This window comes from Copadichromis virginalis, linkage group LG10 (genome assembly GCF_057382275.1).
Source record: "Copadichromis virginalis isolate Kocher_CV1m ecotype Utaka linkage group LG10, C_Virginalis_male_GT1.1, whole genome shotgun sequence".
Taxonomy (NCBI): Eukaryota; Metazoa; Chordata; class Actinopteri; order Cichliformes; family Cichlidae; genus Copadichromis; species Copadichromis virginalis.
In genome coordinates this window covers 25,417,502-25,433,217 of record NC_140627.1, presented here as the reverse complement: position 1 = coordinate 25,433,217, position 15,716 = coordinate 25,417,502, and the positions used below count along the sequence as shown (strand labels likewise).

Genomic DNA, 15,716 nt, shown 5'->3' with positions numbered 1-15,716 from the left:
AATTGAACACCTGTCTCTATAATTTTATGGTGCCTGATGAGTCCTATAATCAACCTGTTGGGCTGCCACCTCGACAAGGGAAAAGTAGCAAACATTCAAACACTAACTAAATGTGTATGTATAGCGTAACTTAAAGAAAGAAACTATTTTGGTCACGTTAAGTCATCATGGTAGCATAGATCAAGATTAACCTCAGCTCTACACCTGACAGGTCGCCCCTACTTAGCTACCTATCGTTACAGTGTTACTAAGCAAGTCAGTTAGCTAACAACTAGCATCAGACACAAGATCCAAGAAGTGCCGCTAGTGCTCGTTTGTGACTACCGAAAAGCCAGTTAGCGGTTAGCTACTTCGCGTTGAAGTAAATATATTTAATAAAAGTTACTCACCATTTGCGTATGTTTGCCCTGTCCCAGTCCCATTCTGAGAATTGAACCCCGCAGTTGACATCTTGAAACAGACACCAGGATCTAATTTAGAGGTGCTTGGTTGGCGAAAAGCTAGCTACGACTTTAGCTGGCTAACTAGCTGGCTAACTAGCTGGCTGACAGTCGCGGGTAACGTTTAAACCTGTAGCTCTGACGGCGCGTAGCCTGCTCAAAGCGTCGTCCGCGGCGACGTCTCCTATTATCTCAAAAAAAAAGTTGATTAGGTGACTTGTTGACGATTACAAGCCCATCGCCATTATCAAAAAACCCGTTCGGCTATCTACGGGTGAGTAACGATGGGCCTGGTCAGAGTAATCGTGTCAGACACTTCTCCCCTTTCACCGGAAGCTGGGATCACCCAGCAGGATCAACGTAGAAACTGTCGGGCATGCGCAGTATTTACACGTGGCATTTCCTCCGGTGCACAGGATTTTCCAGTGTACTAGAAACATCATCGAGTTCATGGACAATCACTGTGCATTTTTTGAGAAGCTGCTCATTTAATTGCACGTGAAATACAACCTGCGATACTTTTTCCAACGTATGGTGGAATCCTCTAATCTAAGTTAAAGCACTAAAAGAATATGCTATAGTTTGTCCCCAGGTGAATTCTTTTGGACATAACTGTATGGAAAAAACAACCTTGGTTAGTTGGGAATAAGCTTCATCTTTATAATAGGATTAATGTAGTTTAATTCACCTTTTTTGCATTTGATTAAACAGTCAAGCACTGGAAACATTTAGACTTGACATTGAGTTTCCTTACAACTTCTATGAATTCCGAGCTATTTGTTTTGTCCTTGCATGCAACTGGGAAAAATCCAGCATCATTGTTTTGAAAGTGATAAGAAAGTCAAAGGGAATACATTTGTACATTATTTTTTTTAATCACTGGGGAAATTCCATATGAATAAGAACTGGTGGACAAACTCCAAATCAGATGTTTGACCATTTTTGTCAAGAAATGCAGAAATGTGACAACAAAACTTTAAGAATAATAAGTCAGTTAACTATAATTTGTTAATTTTCTTTTTTCGTTTTTGCCAGGACTTTATCCTTCTAGTCATATGCACATAATATGATGTAGCCTATACATTTTGTGCTTATAATATAAAATGAAATAAGAATTGCTGAATGTAAAAATGGTCTACAAGTCCTATACATTTCAAATAATCTGCAAAATAATTACATCCTACATGACCTGTGTCTATCTTGGGATATGATGTTAGTGTTGTGGGTGTCTGACCTGAAAGACCAACACAAAAACTGTATAAAAAAAATGAAATGAGCAGACTCTGTTTCATAAGAAAAATTAGATCCTTCAGTGTGTGCAGATACATGATGGAGATTCTCTATTACTCAGTTGTGCAAGCACAATTACTTCGCAGTGGTCTGCTGGAGGGTGGCACTGTGACTGGCTACAAATTTAACACTTTTGAAGCTGGAGAGCAGATCACTGAACAAACTGTTCCCATCATGGATTAATCCGGACCACCCTCCGCACCGGTTACTGTAGAGAGACCGCGAGAGAAAGCACCTTCTCTAACAGAGTGATTAAGCTCTGCTGACATAAGTACAGCTACATACCACATCACCCTCTATAATAAATAATATAATAAAATACACCTGCCTCGTAGAGAAAGTATTTGACGGGTATTTTTATTAATATTAATATTTTATCATCCTTAAAATCCTGTTCTGTTCACTCATGATATTGAGTTTATTCCTTCAACTTAGAACTACTATGAGATATCATGTGATGATTCACTTGATGGATAAAGTCCTCCTCAGAATGTGACCAGTTCCCAGGAGGACTATCTTCTGCACCTCCTGAATGGAGTGCAAGATTTTATTAGTATAGTTTTCCATTTCTTTCTTTCTTATTATTATTTTACTATTAATTTGAACTGCTTTAAACAAATGATTTTCTAAATATGAGATAAACAAAGTACATCTCGTCATATCAGAGCTGACATGGACTTGCCTAACGAGATTATTTGACTATAACAATATGAAAACTTGGAGCAAACCATCACACACGCGTTAATACACCGATAAAATTATTTAATTAAAAAAATGAGCAAAATATGTCCATGTTGGCTCTGAAACAAAAAGAAATCCAGAGCGGAGCTAGATTTTAGTTCCCCTGCCGGAAAGATGACTGTGAAACATAAACAGGAAGCGGCAGGGCAGAGTTTTCGGGGAGTTGCTGGACAGCCATTGCAGTGTCGTGGCTCAGTAACAAAACACGAAGGAGGAGAGAAGGACCTGGCATTTTGCAGGCTCTCTGGTTTTTTTGAGCAAGTGACCAATTTACATGAGTATTAGAGCGAACATACTTGTTATATTAATCTACACCTAGATAACGGGTAAGTTTTTTTTTTTTGTTTAATGTACTTGATATCTGAAGAGTCCCGTAAACGTTCGACATCTAGGCTAGCAATTTCTCCCGGCTGCTAATGTTGCTACGTTAGCATTTCTTACACCAAGTTTACTGTTACGGTGCTGGGAGTGAGGTGTACATTTAACTTGACCCGTTGTCATATTTATTTAAACATTGGTGCTTATTTCAGAGTTGAAAAACAGTCGGAGTATTGCACAAATTTCATGGTTTTAGCACGTCGAAGAGCCGCTTTTGTAGCTAACTGCTAGTTAGCTAACGTAGCCATCGATGCAACGTCGCCTAAGTGATAGAGAATATGACACGTAGCTAGAAGCTTCCTGCTAGCCGGTTAGCCGGCCTCGCCTTCTCTTTTCAAACTATACCTAACCAATATATATATATATATATATAAGCGTGGCATGGTTTGTTGGCATTCTTAAATACAGTCCTCGTTGTAGTTTTTTGGCTGAAATGTAACCTGGCAGAGACCATCAATTGCTGTAACATTAGCCGTCATATTGAAGGTTAGCTCACTTCACTGCTACGTCTATACTGGCTGTTATAACCCGGGGATTTTGACAGCCGAGTCAAACCGCATTCGTTGTCTTCGCAGTGTTGTGTTAGTTGACAGGTACTGCCTGAAACCTAAATGTGATAATAATTCATATCTTCTCAGAGGAGAAAATGTGCCCCATCTTAGTTTGGTAACACACTGCTCTGATAGGCTTTATCTAAGACATGAGCACTTTGCTACTAACACGCTGAACTAGGAATTCAAGAGGTAGATCACGTTAGTGTTTGAGGTAAGCGGTCTACATGGGTGACGATTTTTGATAAGACACCCCTGTTACCCATTTAATGTTGACTCAGCGTTATTGCAGTGTATTTAAATGTCAGATTTAATTATATTAGACATCTTAGTTATAAAGAGTTTTTCTTTGAGGGCACATTTGAGTTCCCGAAGTCATCTTTTTTGTTGTCACAAGTTAAAGGTTCAAGGCAAAGGAGACAAATAAATATAGAGAAAATATAGTGGCCAATGAAATTAATTGCCTTGTTGCCAGTGTGTGAATGTGTGTGTGAATGGGTGGATGACTGGATATGTAAAGCGCTTTGGGGTCCTTAGGGACTAGTAAAAGCGCTATATAAATACAGGCCATTTACCATTTGTTGTTTCACATAACTTTGCAAAAGCGAACATTTGTAGCATAACTATTTTAATATATGTAACAACTAATTTCAAAACATAATTTCTCAAAGTACTGAGCAATTGAGCACAAAATTTTACTGAGCATATTTAAAAGTAAAAAAAATAAATCAAACTAACAAAAAAAACTTAATGTATGTGAAAAGTTTGGGGCCCACCTAGGGCTGTACGATATAAGGATATATATCGGATGACGACATAAAAACGTCTAACGTTTCATTTTACGCTATCATTTGTTTCGTGGTGTTGCAAAATAAACTGTTTATGGCAATATTTTTTCATCGTTTTGATGGTCACTGTAGTGGCTATATTCATTTCTTAAAGTTCTCTCTTTCTCTTATATTTAATATAACCACACTATGGACGGACAAGCGCCTGTTTTTATGCATTGTCATCAGCAACAATGATGGTAAAACCATCGCGTCTGCTTGTTTATTTTCCACATAAACCTTTCTCAATAAAGCTCAAGATCCTGTTGAGACTTTTCAAAATAAACTGAATCACGTAAAATAGTATGCAGAGTATTTACCAATGAGAAGCAAAAAAGAGCCGTCAGGTGCTAAAAAATAAACCTTAGACTCAAACGTTAGAACAGGCTTTTCCCTGCAGCACGCTGCAAAGAAAACGGCGGCTGTTACAACCTATGTCTAAAAATGTGTAGTTTCATGCATCGGTAAAACACTCGACTCCAGATATATGACGCCCAGCTAGAAACACTTCAGCTACCCGAGATTCACAGAATTTACAGAAAATGTTACATTTTTGTGATTTATATCGTTATCGGACGATAGATGTTTTATATCGGGATATGAGATTTTGGTCATATCGCACAGCCCTAGGCCCACCTAATAGTTTTTGCCTTTTCCTCAATCGTATGACATGAGAATGGATTTTTAAGAAGTTGTTTCTTAGGGGGTGTTCTTTTAAGGAATCTTGTTGTCTATTAGATGGCCAGGAAAATTCATAAACTTCTGTTAAGATAACACAGGTAACGTTGACATCTTAAGTGGGGACCATTCATCCTAGAGGCCCTTTATGAGGAAAAAAGAAGGCTGTAATGGTTCGGAAACCTTCTTCATGGATAATCAATTTGATCAGAGTAATTCACCTTCATGTTTGCATTACATTTTTATTTGTTTACTCTAAAGACCCATTCCTATTTTCCCTTTATTTTGATAGTGTCTGTGTCTTTCTTAGGGCTACCGTTTGGTTTGGGTGAGCTCTTGTTCTCTTGTTAGAATATTGTCATTGTTCATTGGACTCTGAGACAGACGGCAAATGACAGAGCAAGTCAACAACAGCAAAATGTAGTAGAGCGTCAGCATAGTCTTTTAAAGTTGTTCATGTGTATTTTTTAGGGCATATATTTACCCGTCAGTGTGTCAGAAAGTCTTCTGAGATTTACCGACCAAACAGAAGATCTGTTGGCATTTGGCTTTTCATTTCAGACCCTAGTAGTAGCAGTTGGTCATGCTTGATGATCAGTTTGCACATCTTGTAAACGACACCGCCAAATGCAGTTGAAACAGAGTAAGGCAGCAGACTTCAGGCAAGCTTTTTATGGCCACATGCATCTTTTGCTTGCCGAATATTTTACAGTCACTGAGGCAGGCATGGGAGCATATCGGTCCACAGTGTGGCACCAGCTGACGTGTAGTTCAGCTGTATTTGCATGATCTTGACCTTTGTCAGCCTTATACTTTAGCCCTGGAGTTGTTTTCATGTTACGTAATTGGGGCCAGAGGTCTGTACCAGCTTACCTTGCTGTGATCAGTGTGCAGAGGATTGAAAAATGAGATGAAGTTGGAAATGGAGTGCAAAAACTTCTTATTGGAGAGGGGATGTTTGCTTTTTCTGTCCTCCCTTTTATTGAATGTCATAAGCATAGCTCTCACATATTTGATTGGGTCACTTAAATGGGAGACAAAGAAGCTTATATGAAGTAGAAATAAAAAATGAAGACTGTAAAAATGTGTCTTACCCAGAAAAAAAGAAGAAAAAAAAACATCTGTTACACAACAGAAACTGCTATTGATTTCATACTTGTAGTAGTTATCTGAGTCTGTTTATTTTGGATTTTTTTTTTAATTGGACAAACAATTAGGCTACCTCCATTTAAACGTCTTAGACGGCATAATTTTCAGATTAAAGCTCATGTTGTCTGTCAAGAAACTGTCAGATGGTATGTGATCAGGGTTCTGAATCTCCTGTCCTTCTGGAACAAGATAATCATTGGCTGTAGAAAGGCACTCACTGTTCTTATCAGCAGTTGCTAGTATCTGTGTGATAGGTTGATGCAACTGGCATATTTAGTTCTTAAGTTATGTGTTACCCTTTAATTGTGTTTATCACTTAATATTTTCAGATACTTTGGCAAGTTGGTTTTTGCCCTATTTAAAAAAAAAAAAAAAAAAAAAAAAAAAAAAATCACAATTTTACAACTTATAAAATTTGAAAAGTACTGTTGAATCAGATAAGATATTTTCTTTAAATATTTAAAAATTTTGCTTCACTTTACAGCACTTATCAGTCCAAAGGGGGAAAAATACCCTTCTCTGTGAATTAATTTGTTCTTTCCTTTGTTTTGAATCCTCTTTTTTTGGGGGGTGGGGTTGTTTTTCAGGATTCAACAGCTCCGGATATGTCATTCCTATTGGAGTGGATTTCTAGCGGTTTCAATAGCGTACTACAGTTTTTAGGTGAGTACCAACTAGGGATGGGAATCAAGAACCGGTTCCCAGTTGTCCATTTCCTTGGACTACTGGGAACTGTTAGTCTTGTTGGTCTGCTTGTCTATCGATCCAGTTATCGGTTCTTGCACTTGCCAATAGTGACACAGTCTATATTGTGGATATGACATTACTTTTATTGTTATTGCACAATAGGATGAGAATGCAATGGTAAACTGGAAACTCCATCTAGGACATAAACACCTGCATTATGTTGCTAACACAGCTTCGACTCTTTGCAAGCATCTAGTCAGACAGCATGCTAACGCTAAGCTAGCCAAGAACGCAGGGTGATGTTAAAGCTGAGTGACTGCTGACCCCAACCCAGCCAGACAGACCCTAAACTTCAAAGGTAACAAACTGATGAGCAGACAGGCTGCAGCCTCCGTTTCAACAATAGAATTACTGTGTTGATCACTTTGAAGTGTCTTTGTGCTGGTGTTCATCATTGCTTTGTGTTGTCAGTTTTGTGTTCATACCTAAACACTGAGAGAAAGATCATATTATTATCATTATCTTATTCCAGTGTTTTTCTAATTTTTCTATGTAACTTTGCACTGTCCACTTTCTGCTGTAACAAAACAAATTCCCCACGTGTGGGACTAATTTATCTTATCTTATCTTATCTTTTATCTTTGTGACCTTATTAGGATAGCGATTTGTTTTGGTGTGTGAAACTGTAGCCTCTGTTTGTATTGTTAAATGGTAATTATGAGTCAATGCATTTCAGCTATGTTACAGTCAGTGTTGGGAAGGTTACTTTTAAAATGTATTCCATTACAGAATACAGAATACATGCCCCAAAATGTATTCTGTAACGTATTCCGTTACGTTACTCAATGACAGTAACGTATTCTGAATACTTTGGATTACTTAATATATTATCATGCTTTTTACAACAACGTGAATGTACTATTGCTGTGTGATTTATTACTATTACTGAAGGTCCGCGACTCCGAACTGTAGTAAAGGGACCTCTGACTAAAACGGCGGGGTCCCTGTCGGCTCGTAGCCGAAAAATAGCTTTACTTTGTTGTGTGGGTCAACTTTTCTTGCGACAGACAGAGAGAGGCGTTGAAAGACTGCTCCAACGGAACTTATTGTTTTCGGAGGAAAACACGAACACGGTGTACAGTCGAGTCTTAATAGCTTACTTACAACTGGGCTCGTCAGGCACTCTTCTTGGCTGAAGTGGTTATTATTATATTTACATGCTTCCAGCTCCCGTTTTTCCTCGATGACAACTCGTACCTTTCCACTCCCCTTTTTCTCTCTCCCTCCTCGAGCTCACAGACCCATAACGTGTATGGCAGTCCATTCTCCCTGCAGCACGGACTACACTGCCCATGATGCTACATTCTTTAGAGCTATGCTTGTAGCATTCTGCCTGTTAGCTTAGCACAACAACAACAACGAAAAGGCGCTCTCTCACCCAGGAAACACACAGTCGCAGAGAGAGAGAGCGTCGCCCTGTAACCATGGCAACCGTAACGCTGCCGCCTGGATCAACAGAACGTAGCTGTCAAACAAAACCCAAACAGTCCTGACCCGCGACAAAATGAAACAGGAAAGTACCGCAGTGTAATCCATTTATTTCAACAAAGTAACTGTATTCTGAATACCACCCTTTTAAACGGTAACTGTAACGGAATACAGTTACTCATATTTTGTATTTTAAATACACAACGGCGGTACATGTATTCCGTTACTCCCCAACACTGGTTACAGTAAGATGAAAATAATGTTACGAGTAAAATTAATTACTTTCTCCTTGGAGTGATAATTACTTTTTTGAGTATTGACTAACGCTGATCTGCTTGCCGCTTGGCAGATCAGTGTTACGAGAGTCCATCTGTTAGTCGAACCTTGGATACAGGAGAAACAATGCGTTTTTCATCCTGGTCATGGAACACTGGACCAGCTCTTGGTCTGCATAACTGGCAATAAGTTGGACTCATTCCTGGTGGGTGATGGGATCCACCAGGGCTGCCCTTTGTCCCTGATTCTGTTCATAATTTTCATGGACAGAATTTCTAGGTGTAGCCAAATAGCGAAAGGCTTTCACCTGGGTGGTTTCAGAATCTCATCACTGCTTATTACTTTCTAGTATCAGCTGATATTTGCTGGAGCCACAGCTGTAAAAGCTACTGGTCATGATATCGGTTTGGATATCTGGTGAGAGGGAAACATGAAGATGAAACCAGGAGATGTCCTTACTGAATCATCAGAGCTGAACAGGTGAAGGAGAGACAGGTTTACCTTTTTAGGTGACATGAATGAGTTGAAGGGAAGTTATAAACTGTTTCTGAGAGACAAATAACATCAGGATCCTTTTCTAAGTAGCTGACAGCTGGTAACTGTGCAGGGGCGGGTCAGGGGGCCAGGTAGGGCATTAACAGGGAAAGGGGGGCACAAAGAAATACTTTTCTTTCTTATTCTCATTTAAAATGTCTCGCTTTTAAAAAATAATTATCTGAATCTTACAACCAAAGTTTTTATCTGACGTAAAATGTATAGAAATCATACATATACCAACAGGACAGTGTACATCACTGTCACAACAGCGTTTATTTTCATTCAAAGGCTTTATGGCTTTAATACCTGGTGGGCCAGTCTCTAGTCAAAATGCCCAGGCCGATTTTTTTTTTTTTTTTTTTTGTGGTCCCAGTCCAGCCCTGAAGTCAGCTGTGACGTGAGGACTATATATACTGGCTGAGAGTGCTTGAAACTCGCTGCAATATCCACCTAAACAAATAGGTGTTGTCCCTCAGGCAAAACCTTTCCAAAGTTTCACACAGAAAGTCTGATCTTTCCAGGCTGTTGCAGCATCTCCCTCTGTGTAATATGGATATCTCTGAGCGGTGAACCATGGTGGTTAAAAACTGACAGGATTGCACATGCATGTCTTCAACCTGTCTGCACCTCCATGCAAGGTAACAAAAATTGAGAGATGCATGATCAGGAAAAATGCACCAAAGCATGTTTTAAGCGTCACCTCTGGCGTCTGCCGCCATTTGCTAGGGAGACATCAGGTATAATGGGCCATTTATTCAATCCTGACCCTGTTGACATAAGAGGGACACAGTGGGTAGTACAGCTTTAGTTGAGATCTGATATCAAATATAACTGAAGGTAAGGTATCAAATTAGAAATGGAATAAGTTGGATTGGTACATCCTCACTCATTATCTCCTAATCCACGCTGCAAAGTTTTATTGTTGTTCATAAAATATTTTTCAGCTGCAGCCCTTGTCAGGAAAATGCTTTGTTTTGTTTCACATTCTAACACATCCATTTTTACACTCTTACACTTTTGATTGTATCACCATTTTTTGGAGTGGTCATCATTTTTCAAATTCTTTCTATTGCTTCAGTGTATGTCTTTAGTTCCTGGTTAGAGCTCTAACACACGGTAGCCTATGGGTTATGGCATTGCCATTTTGCTCCCTGAAAGTCGCTCAGCTTAAAGCTTTCAGTGATGTCCACATGCTGCGTAAACATGAAAGCCTCATAAAGGATACATCTCTCAGAAACATGACAGAATTTTCCACCCTTCTTTTTTTTCTCCCCTCTTTTCTTTCTCTCTCTGAGTGTCCATTTGAAATGTGTACCAGCAGCTCTTTTCCCCAGGGTGTGCTGTTCTAGTTTCTGTGTTCGAACTGCTTATATGAAACGGGCGTTCCTGTTCTCCCAGTTAGACAGGTCGCATAGTGCTGCTGTAAGTAATGATGTCATCCAGTTGACTGACTCAGAAATGTTATAAATCCACCAGGTATCACTATGCTGACTCAGAGTTGTAAACACAAAGGCTTGTAATCTTGTTAGGAAAGTTGATCAAGGAGTGGCATAACTTTGCACCTTTTATGTTTTGAGAAAGGTTTTTTTTTTTTTAATATATATATATTTTTTTAATAAATGTAAAAGAAAAAAGAAGAAGAAAGAAAAATAGTCAAATCAGTCCATCAAATTGGAAACTAACTACTTCTTTTTAAATAATCATTGTGTGAATTTGAGAAAACCAAAATGGTGTTCTGATTTATATAAACTTATGTGGATTAAATGTCCCCTGTAGTTCTAAGAACAGGTCTGAGCTTGACAGCCTTTGTTTAGTGTCACTGATTTGCTTTAAAGGTTAAAAAAATATATAATGTGATTCAGCAACTTAAAAAAAAAAAAGAGAGTAGTAGCGTACAGGTTTGTTCTGAAATACTTTTGGCTTTCTTTCAGGACTGTATAAGAAATCCGGCAAGTTAGTATTTCTTGGCCTGGACAATGCTGGCAAAACGACGCTACTGCACATGCTCAAAGATGACAGATTGGGACAGCATGTGCCAACTTTACACCCAAGTGAGTTGGTGCTTACTCTGTCACATGCATGCACGTTCACACATGCTCATTCGGTTATGTGTCAAAAGACTATCAATACAAAGAAATGGAGGCAGCTTTTACAGACATTTATATCTGTTTTCTTGTTAACAGACACTTTTAAAGCAGATGCTGTTGATTGGATGTAATATCATAAATGTAACGTACCTATGTGTAACATGCGCTTGGATATTCCATATGGAATTGCATTAAACTGATGTTTTTTCAGTATCTTTGCTTGACTAATTAATTTCCTCCCCTCCAGCCTCAGAAGAGCTGACGATTGCTGGTATGACTTTCACCACCTTTGACCTTGGAGGCCACGCACAAGGTGTGTCTGTGTTCTGATAGTTTTTGTATTTTACTGATTGCATTTTGTTTTTAAGGAAACAACAATATTCATTTGTATGGCTAATGTACTTCAGTTTTCAGTCTGGTTAGCCCAAGGTTAAAACAGAAGAGAAGTTGACAAATAAGATTTTTTTTTTTTTTTTTAAATTTTGTTTGTTCACTCAGCCCGCAGGGTGTGGAAAAACTACCTCCCTGCCATCAATGGCATTGTCTTCCTTGTGGATTGTGCAGACCTCGGGAGATTGGGTGAATCAAAAGCAGAACTTGATGTAAGTACCCGCAACACACGTGGTCCCCATCACATCGCTAAGCGTCGTTTTTGACAGCTTTTAGTATAATAACAAAGAGAGAAATAAGTGTAGTTTTGGTTATTCATTGTGCATGTTACCTTTTACCACATGTATTTGATAATTGCAATTTGAGAAAAAAATTAGAGGAGATAATAGTTTTTGTTTTTCCCCAGTAAGTCCATATAAAGATACAAAGGGACCATTAAAGAACTACTCATAAAGGGATTATTTCTTTCAGAAAACAAGTAATCATGTAGAAAAAGAACACAATATAATTAATAATTATTTTAAAAATAAGAGAAAAAGGAAACATGTTGAAAAAAGCGTGTTTGTATGAAAGCGGCACCACAATATTATTGATCACAATTGTTTGCCCAATGGGTACCAATATTATGGGAATTATGATAGATTATACAAAACAGTATGGCAGTTTTTCTTTATTCAAATGTTTTTTTTAAGGGTTTCAGTTTGTGGTGCATTAATCTAATGTCTTGGATGTTTCTGAAAAATCTGCTTCTAGCCCCGCTTCTTAAAAGAGAGGGGTTCATTTCTCTTCCCTACATGTTCTAATCTACTTTTCAACCAGCCGACCAAAGGGATATTTCTGGTAACTAATTTACCAGTTTTAGAATAGTCTGAAAGGCAAAAGCTGCTCACAGAACATCCAAAACTGAGCAAATTCTAAAAGTGTAACATTGGCCAGTCAAATGTTTTGTTTGTATTTTAGGAGTTACAGGAAAATGTTAATCACACTCTTTATTTTCTAATTGTGTTTCACAAAAGCATGTTTTTTGCTGGCTTTTTTAAATTTAATTTTTAAATGGACAAATCTGGGTGAATGATTAATGACCTGGCATGGCTATAAGAATCACTCCTCCTCCTTGTATTGGAAAGAATTTAACCAAACTTGTGTGCAAGTTTGTTTAAATTCACACCAGCTGTGTTCAAGGTCACATTTTAGTTTTACAGGCAGTAACCTATGAACAGTGATGGTTCATAAGCCAAATGAGCTACAACGTCATTGTTACTGTGGTCTCCTGTCTGACTTCAAGTCACTAAAAACTCATGCTATTCAAAGGCTACTACTGTCTACTAGTTACATATAACTTAGTCAGTTAGAGGATAATCAAAGCAATAACTGTGAGAACTTACTAGAAAAAATTATAATAGCCATAAACGCTTCATTCAAACACCGCATTTTTAATTATTTATTTATTTTTTTTAAATAAATCTGCTCGTGAATTAATTTTTTCCCTTTAATTTAGAAGGGACGATGCATATTATTGAAGATATCAATGTAAATATACCAGAGTTAGCTAAAAGGCTGCTCCTCATCTGTGGTCTCTGACAGGTCAGACAAAAATAGTGAAGAAGAAATTTACCCCACACTGTCAGACAATGTACAACAATTTATTAGCCATTGTTTGAGATGAATTTTAAATGTGTTAAAGCATTGTCTTACTTTTTGGAATATGATTCCAAATCTACCTTTACCTACCAATACGAATGTTGTCACTCTCATTGACCCACCCAGGCATTAATGACAGATGAGACCATCGGAAATGTGCCTATTCTGATCCTGGGCAACAAGATTGACAGGCCAGAAGCCATCAGCGAGGAGAAGCTGAGGGAAATCTTCGGATTGTACGGACAGACGACAGGAAAGGTGAGACACCGTCCAAGTGAACCAAGGCTTTAAAACTCTAAATGCTGAAGAACAGAAAAAAATATATATAAGTTCATATATCAAAATGTGAAAGGACCAACAGTCCTAGATAAATCCCTGCCTGGTTCTTTTGCATAACATGTCAGATATTTTATCAATGTAAAAGACATAGGGGATCATGTGCAGTAAATGAGCCTTGTACCAATGTGTTGTGGTCCCAAAGTGGGTTTGGTTTAATTTTTCTTTCTGCTTTTTTTTTTTTTCTTCCATCCTCAGGGCAACGTTCCCTTGAAGGAGCTGAACACAAGACCACTGGAGGTGTTCATGTGCAGTGTGTTGAAGAGGCAGGGCTACGGTGAGGGCTTCCGCTGGCTCTCCCAGTACATCGACTAAAGAAGCCAAGCCCCGTGACACGCTGACACCACCACCACCACGATTATCAGGGCGAGCGCTAAATCCAACCATTCGAGTCGCCCACCGTTGCCACCAGTACCATCATGCTCAGCCCCACGTTCGGTTAATCAAGTCTACATCCACCTTCAGAGAAACCAGTACAACTTGATCCCAATAGACTTTTATTGGTCGAACATTTGGTTCTGCACTTACAGCATTCATACCTGTACATGAACACAGTTGTTTCCATCTCTCGCTTTTTTTTTTCTCTTCCCCTCTTTGAAAGAGTAACATAGCATTGGTTCCACAGCAAAGGGTGTTCAAATTCAAGTGGATGAATCTTTTCTATGTTGTCTGTCCTCTGCTGCCCCTTTCTCCCTCGCTCCCTGCGATCTGTTGATAATGATGATAGATGCATTATAAGTGTAAAACTGTACATGATTCCATTTATATAATCAACAATCCAATGCCTCTCCCCCACCCCCTCTTCAACAACATGTTAAACAATGAGAGAGAGCAACATAGTTGTATACATTGCAGTACACTTTTTTAACAGTAAAGACATTCAACATCGTATTTAATCGCAGTGTTTTTGTTTTTGTTTTTTTGCTTTCCCCACATGGTTTCAATAACTAAATGAAGTGGCCACATGCACACCCCCCACTCTATACATGTGGCTGTTTTACCCATTTATTAAAATGGAACAGTGCATTGATCTTGGTGTATCAGAAATGTGATGAGTTTCTTTAGGTTATTTGGAAGTTAAAATACTCTCATCCCAGGCTCTGTGGGCACAGTCACATTATATTGAGTCAAAATAGTCAATAACACCCCCCCCCCCCCCCTTTCTTTTTCTCTTTTTTTTTTTTCCTTTCTTAAATTTACATAAGAGAAGCATGGGGTGGTAACATAACTAACAAGAGGAACGTTTTAATAGAAGTAATACTGGCTGTAACTCTGATAAGGTTTGAAATTGTGTAGGTAGCACAATGGTCAGTTGATGCAAGGAAGACTATTTAAATAAATTAAATGAACTTTGCAATAAATATCTTTATAATAACATGCAGTAAGAAATGAAGCGAGGAATAAAATAAACAGCCAGATGTAACGTCTAGTAGTCATCACTGTTAGAAGTTCATACTACAGATGTACGTTCCTGCTCAGACCTTTTCACAGGGTTAATCTAGTGACCAAGCAGAAGACACGTCCCACAGTGGGAACAGGTAGATAGGCTTAAGACACCTAAGAAAGGGACCATATATATATGAAATGTACACAAACATCGTACATGGATTTTGTATTTCTAAGTGGTATCCTTTGATCTATGTGCATTACCAGATACTATTATGCATGCCTTGTTCTTTTGAGTTTTTTTGTTTTATTTACATTTACTCCACAATACAACAGGAGAGAAGGAGATGCCAAAATTCACTATGAGATGATTGTTATGTTTTTGTTTTTATTTTGTAAGGAAACAATGGAATTGCGCATAATACATACTTTTTTCTGTCCCTGTCCCTTTGTGTCTCTTTAATTCCCTCATGACAAGATGATGAGCTATTCCAGCAAGGGTGGGACTTACTGTTGTTTGCATCATATGAAATGTAATAAATGTTTGCAATGAATAACAGGCTAAACCTTGATCCCCAATGTAGACTCCTTTTTTCCCCCCCACTTTTCTTTAATATTAATGTTTTTTCCATCAGCAATCAATTGGTGCTTCACACCCAAGCGCCTTATAAATCAATGGAATTTTTTTTCTTCAACATTTTCCAGATGTGGTTCTTTTGAAATCACATTATATTTTTGTGAGTTAATAACATCCGAGAGCCTTCATAACTTTAGTTCAGGGGAGACAAGGGGCTGAAAAACACATTGAGGCCCTGCAACCTAGTCAGTCAAATC

General features: G+C 38.3%; 2 protein-coding genes across 4 annotated transcripts in view; one reads left to right on the top strand and one right to left on the bottom strand.

The window, feature by feature from the left end:
• The window catches only part of sec24a (SEC24 homolog A, COPII coat complex component), a 35,172-nt gene extending 34,373 nt beyond the window's left edge, over positions 1 to 799 (bottom strand). For all 3 annotated transcript variants that reach the window (XM_085470809.1, XM_085470810.1, XM_085470811.1), the window contains exon 1: positions 390 to 799. In XM_085470809.1, the coding sequence (XP_085326935.1) occupies positions 390 to 450 (61 nt within the window). In that variant the 5' untranslated portion in view covers positions 451 to 799. The remainder of the gene's footprint in view (positions 1 to 389) is intronic.
• A 1,804-nt stretch (positions 800 to 2,603) lies between these two features.
• Positions 2,604 to 15,454, top strand: sar1b (secretion associated, Ras related GTPase 1B). Its single transcript, XM_085470808.1, has 7 exons — positions 2,604 to 2,797; positions 6,642 to 6,717; positions 10,974 to 11,093; positions 11,377 to 11,442; positions 11,628 to 11,731; positions 13,287 to 13,418; positions 13,695 to 15,454. The coding sequence occupies exons 2-7, from the start codon at positions 6,660 to 6,662 to the stop codon at positions 13,809 to 13,811; spliced, it is 597 nt and encodes a 198-aa protein (XP_085326934.1). The 5' UTR covers positions 2,604 to 2,797; positions 6,642 to 6,659; the 3' UTR covers positions 13,812 to 15,454.
• Positions 15,455 to 15,716: the final 262 nt, after the last annotated feature.

What these genes read in the sequence shown, in the direction of transcription:
- sar1b (XM_085470808.1), top strand. Translation starts at nt 6,660, where the DNA reads ATGTCATTCCTATTGGAGTGGATTTCTAGCGGTTTCAATAGCGTACTA. An exon ending in CCTTGGAGGCCACGCACAAG is followed by an intron (nt 11,443 to 11,627) that starts GTGTGTCTGTGT and finishes TTGTTCACTCAG; the next exon opens with CCCGCAGGGTGTGGAAAAAC. An exon ending in ACGGACAGACGACAGGAAAG is followed by an intron (nt 13,419 to 13,694) that starts GTGAGACACCGT and finishes TTCCATCCTCAG; the next exon opens with GGCAACGTTCCCTTGAAGGA.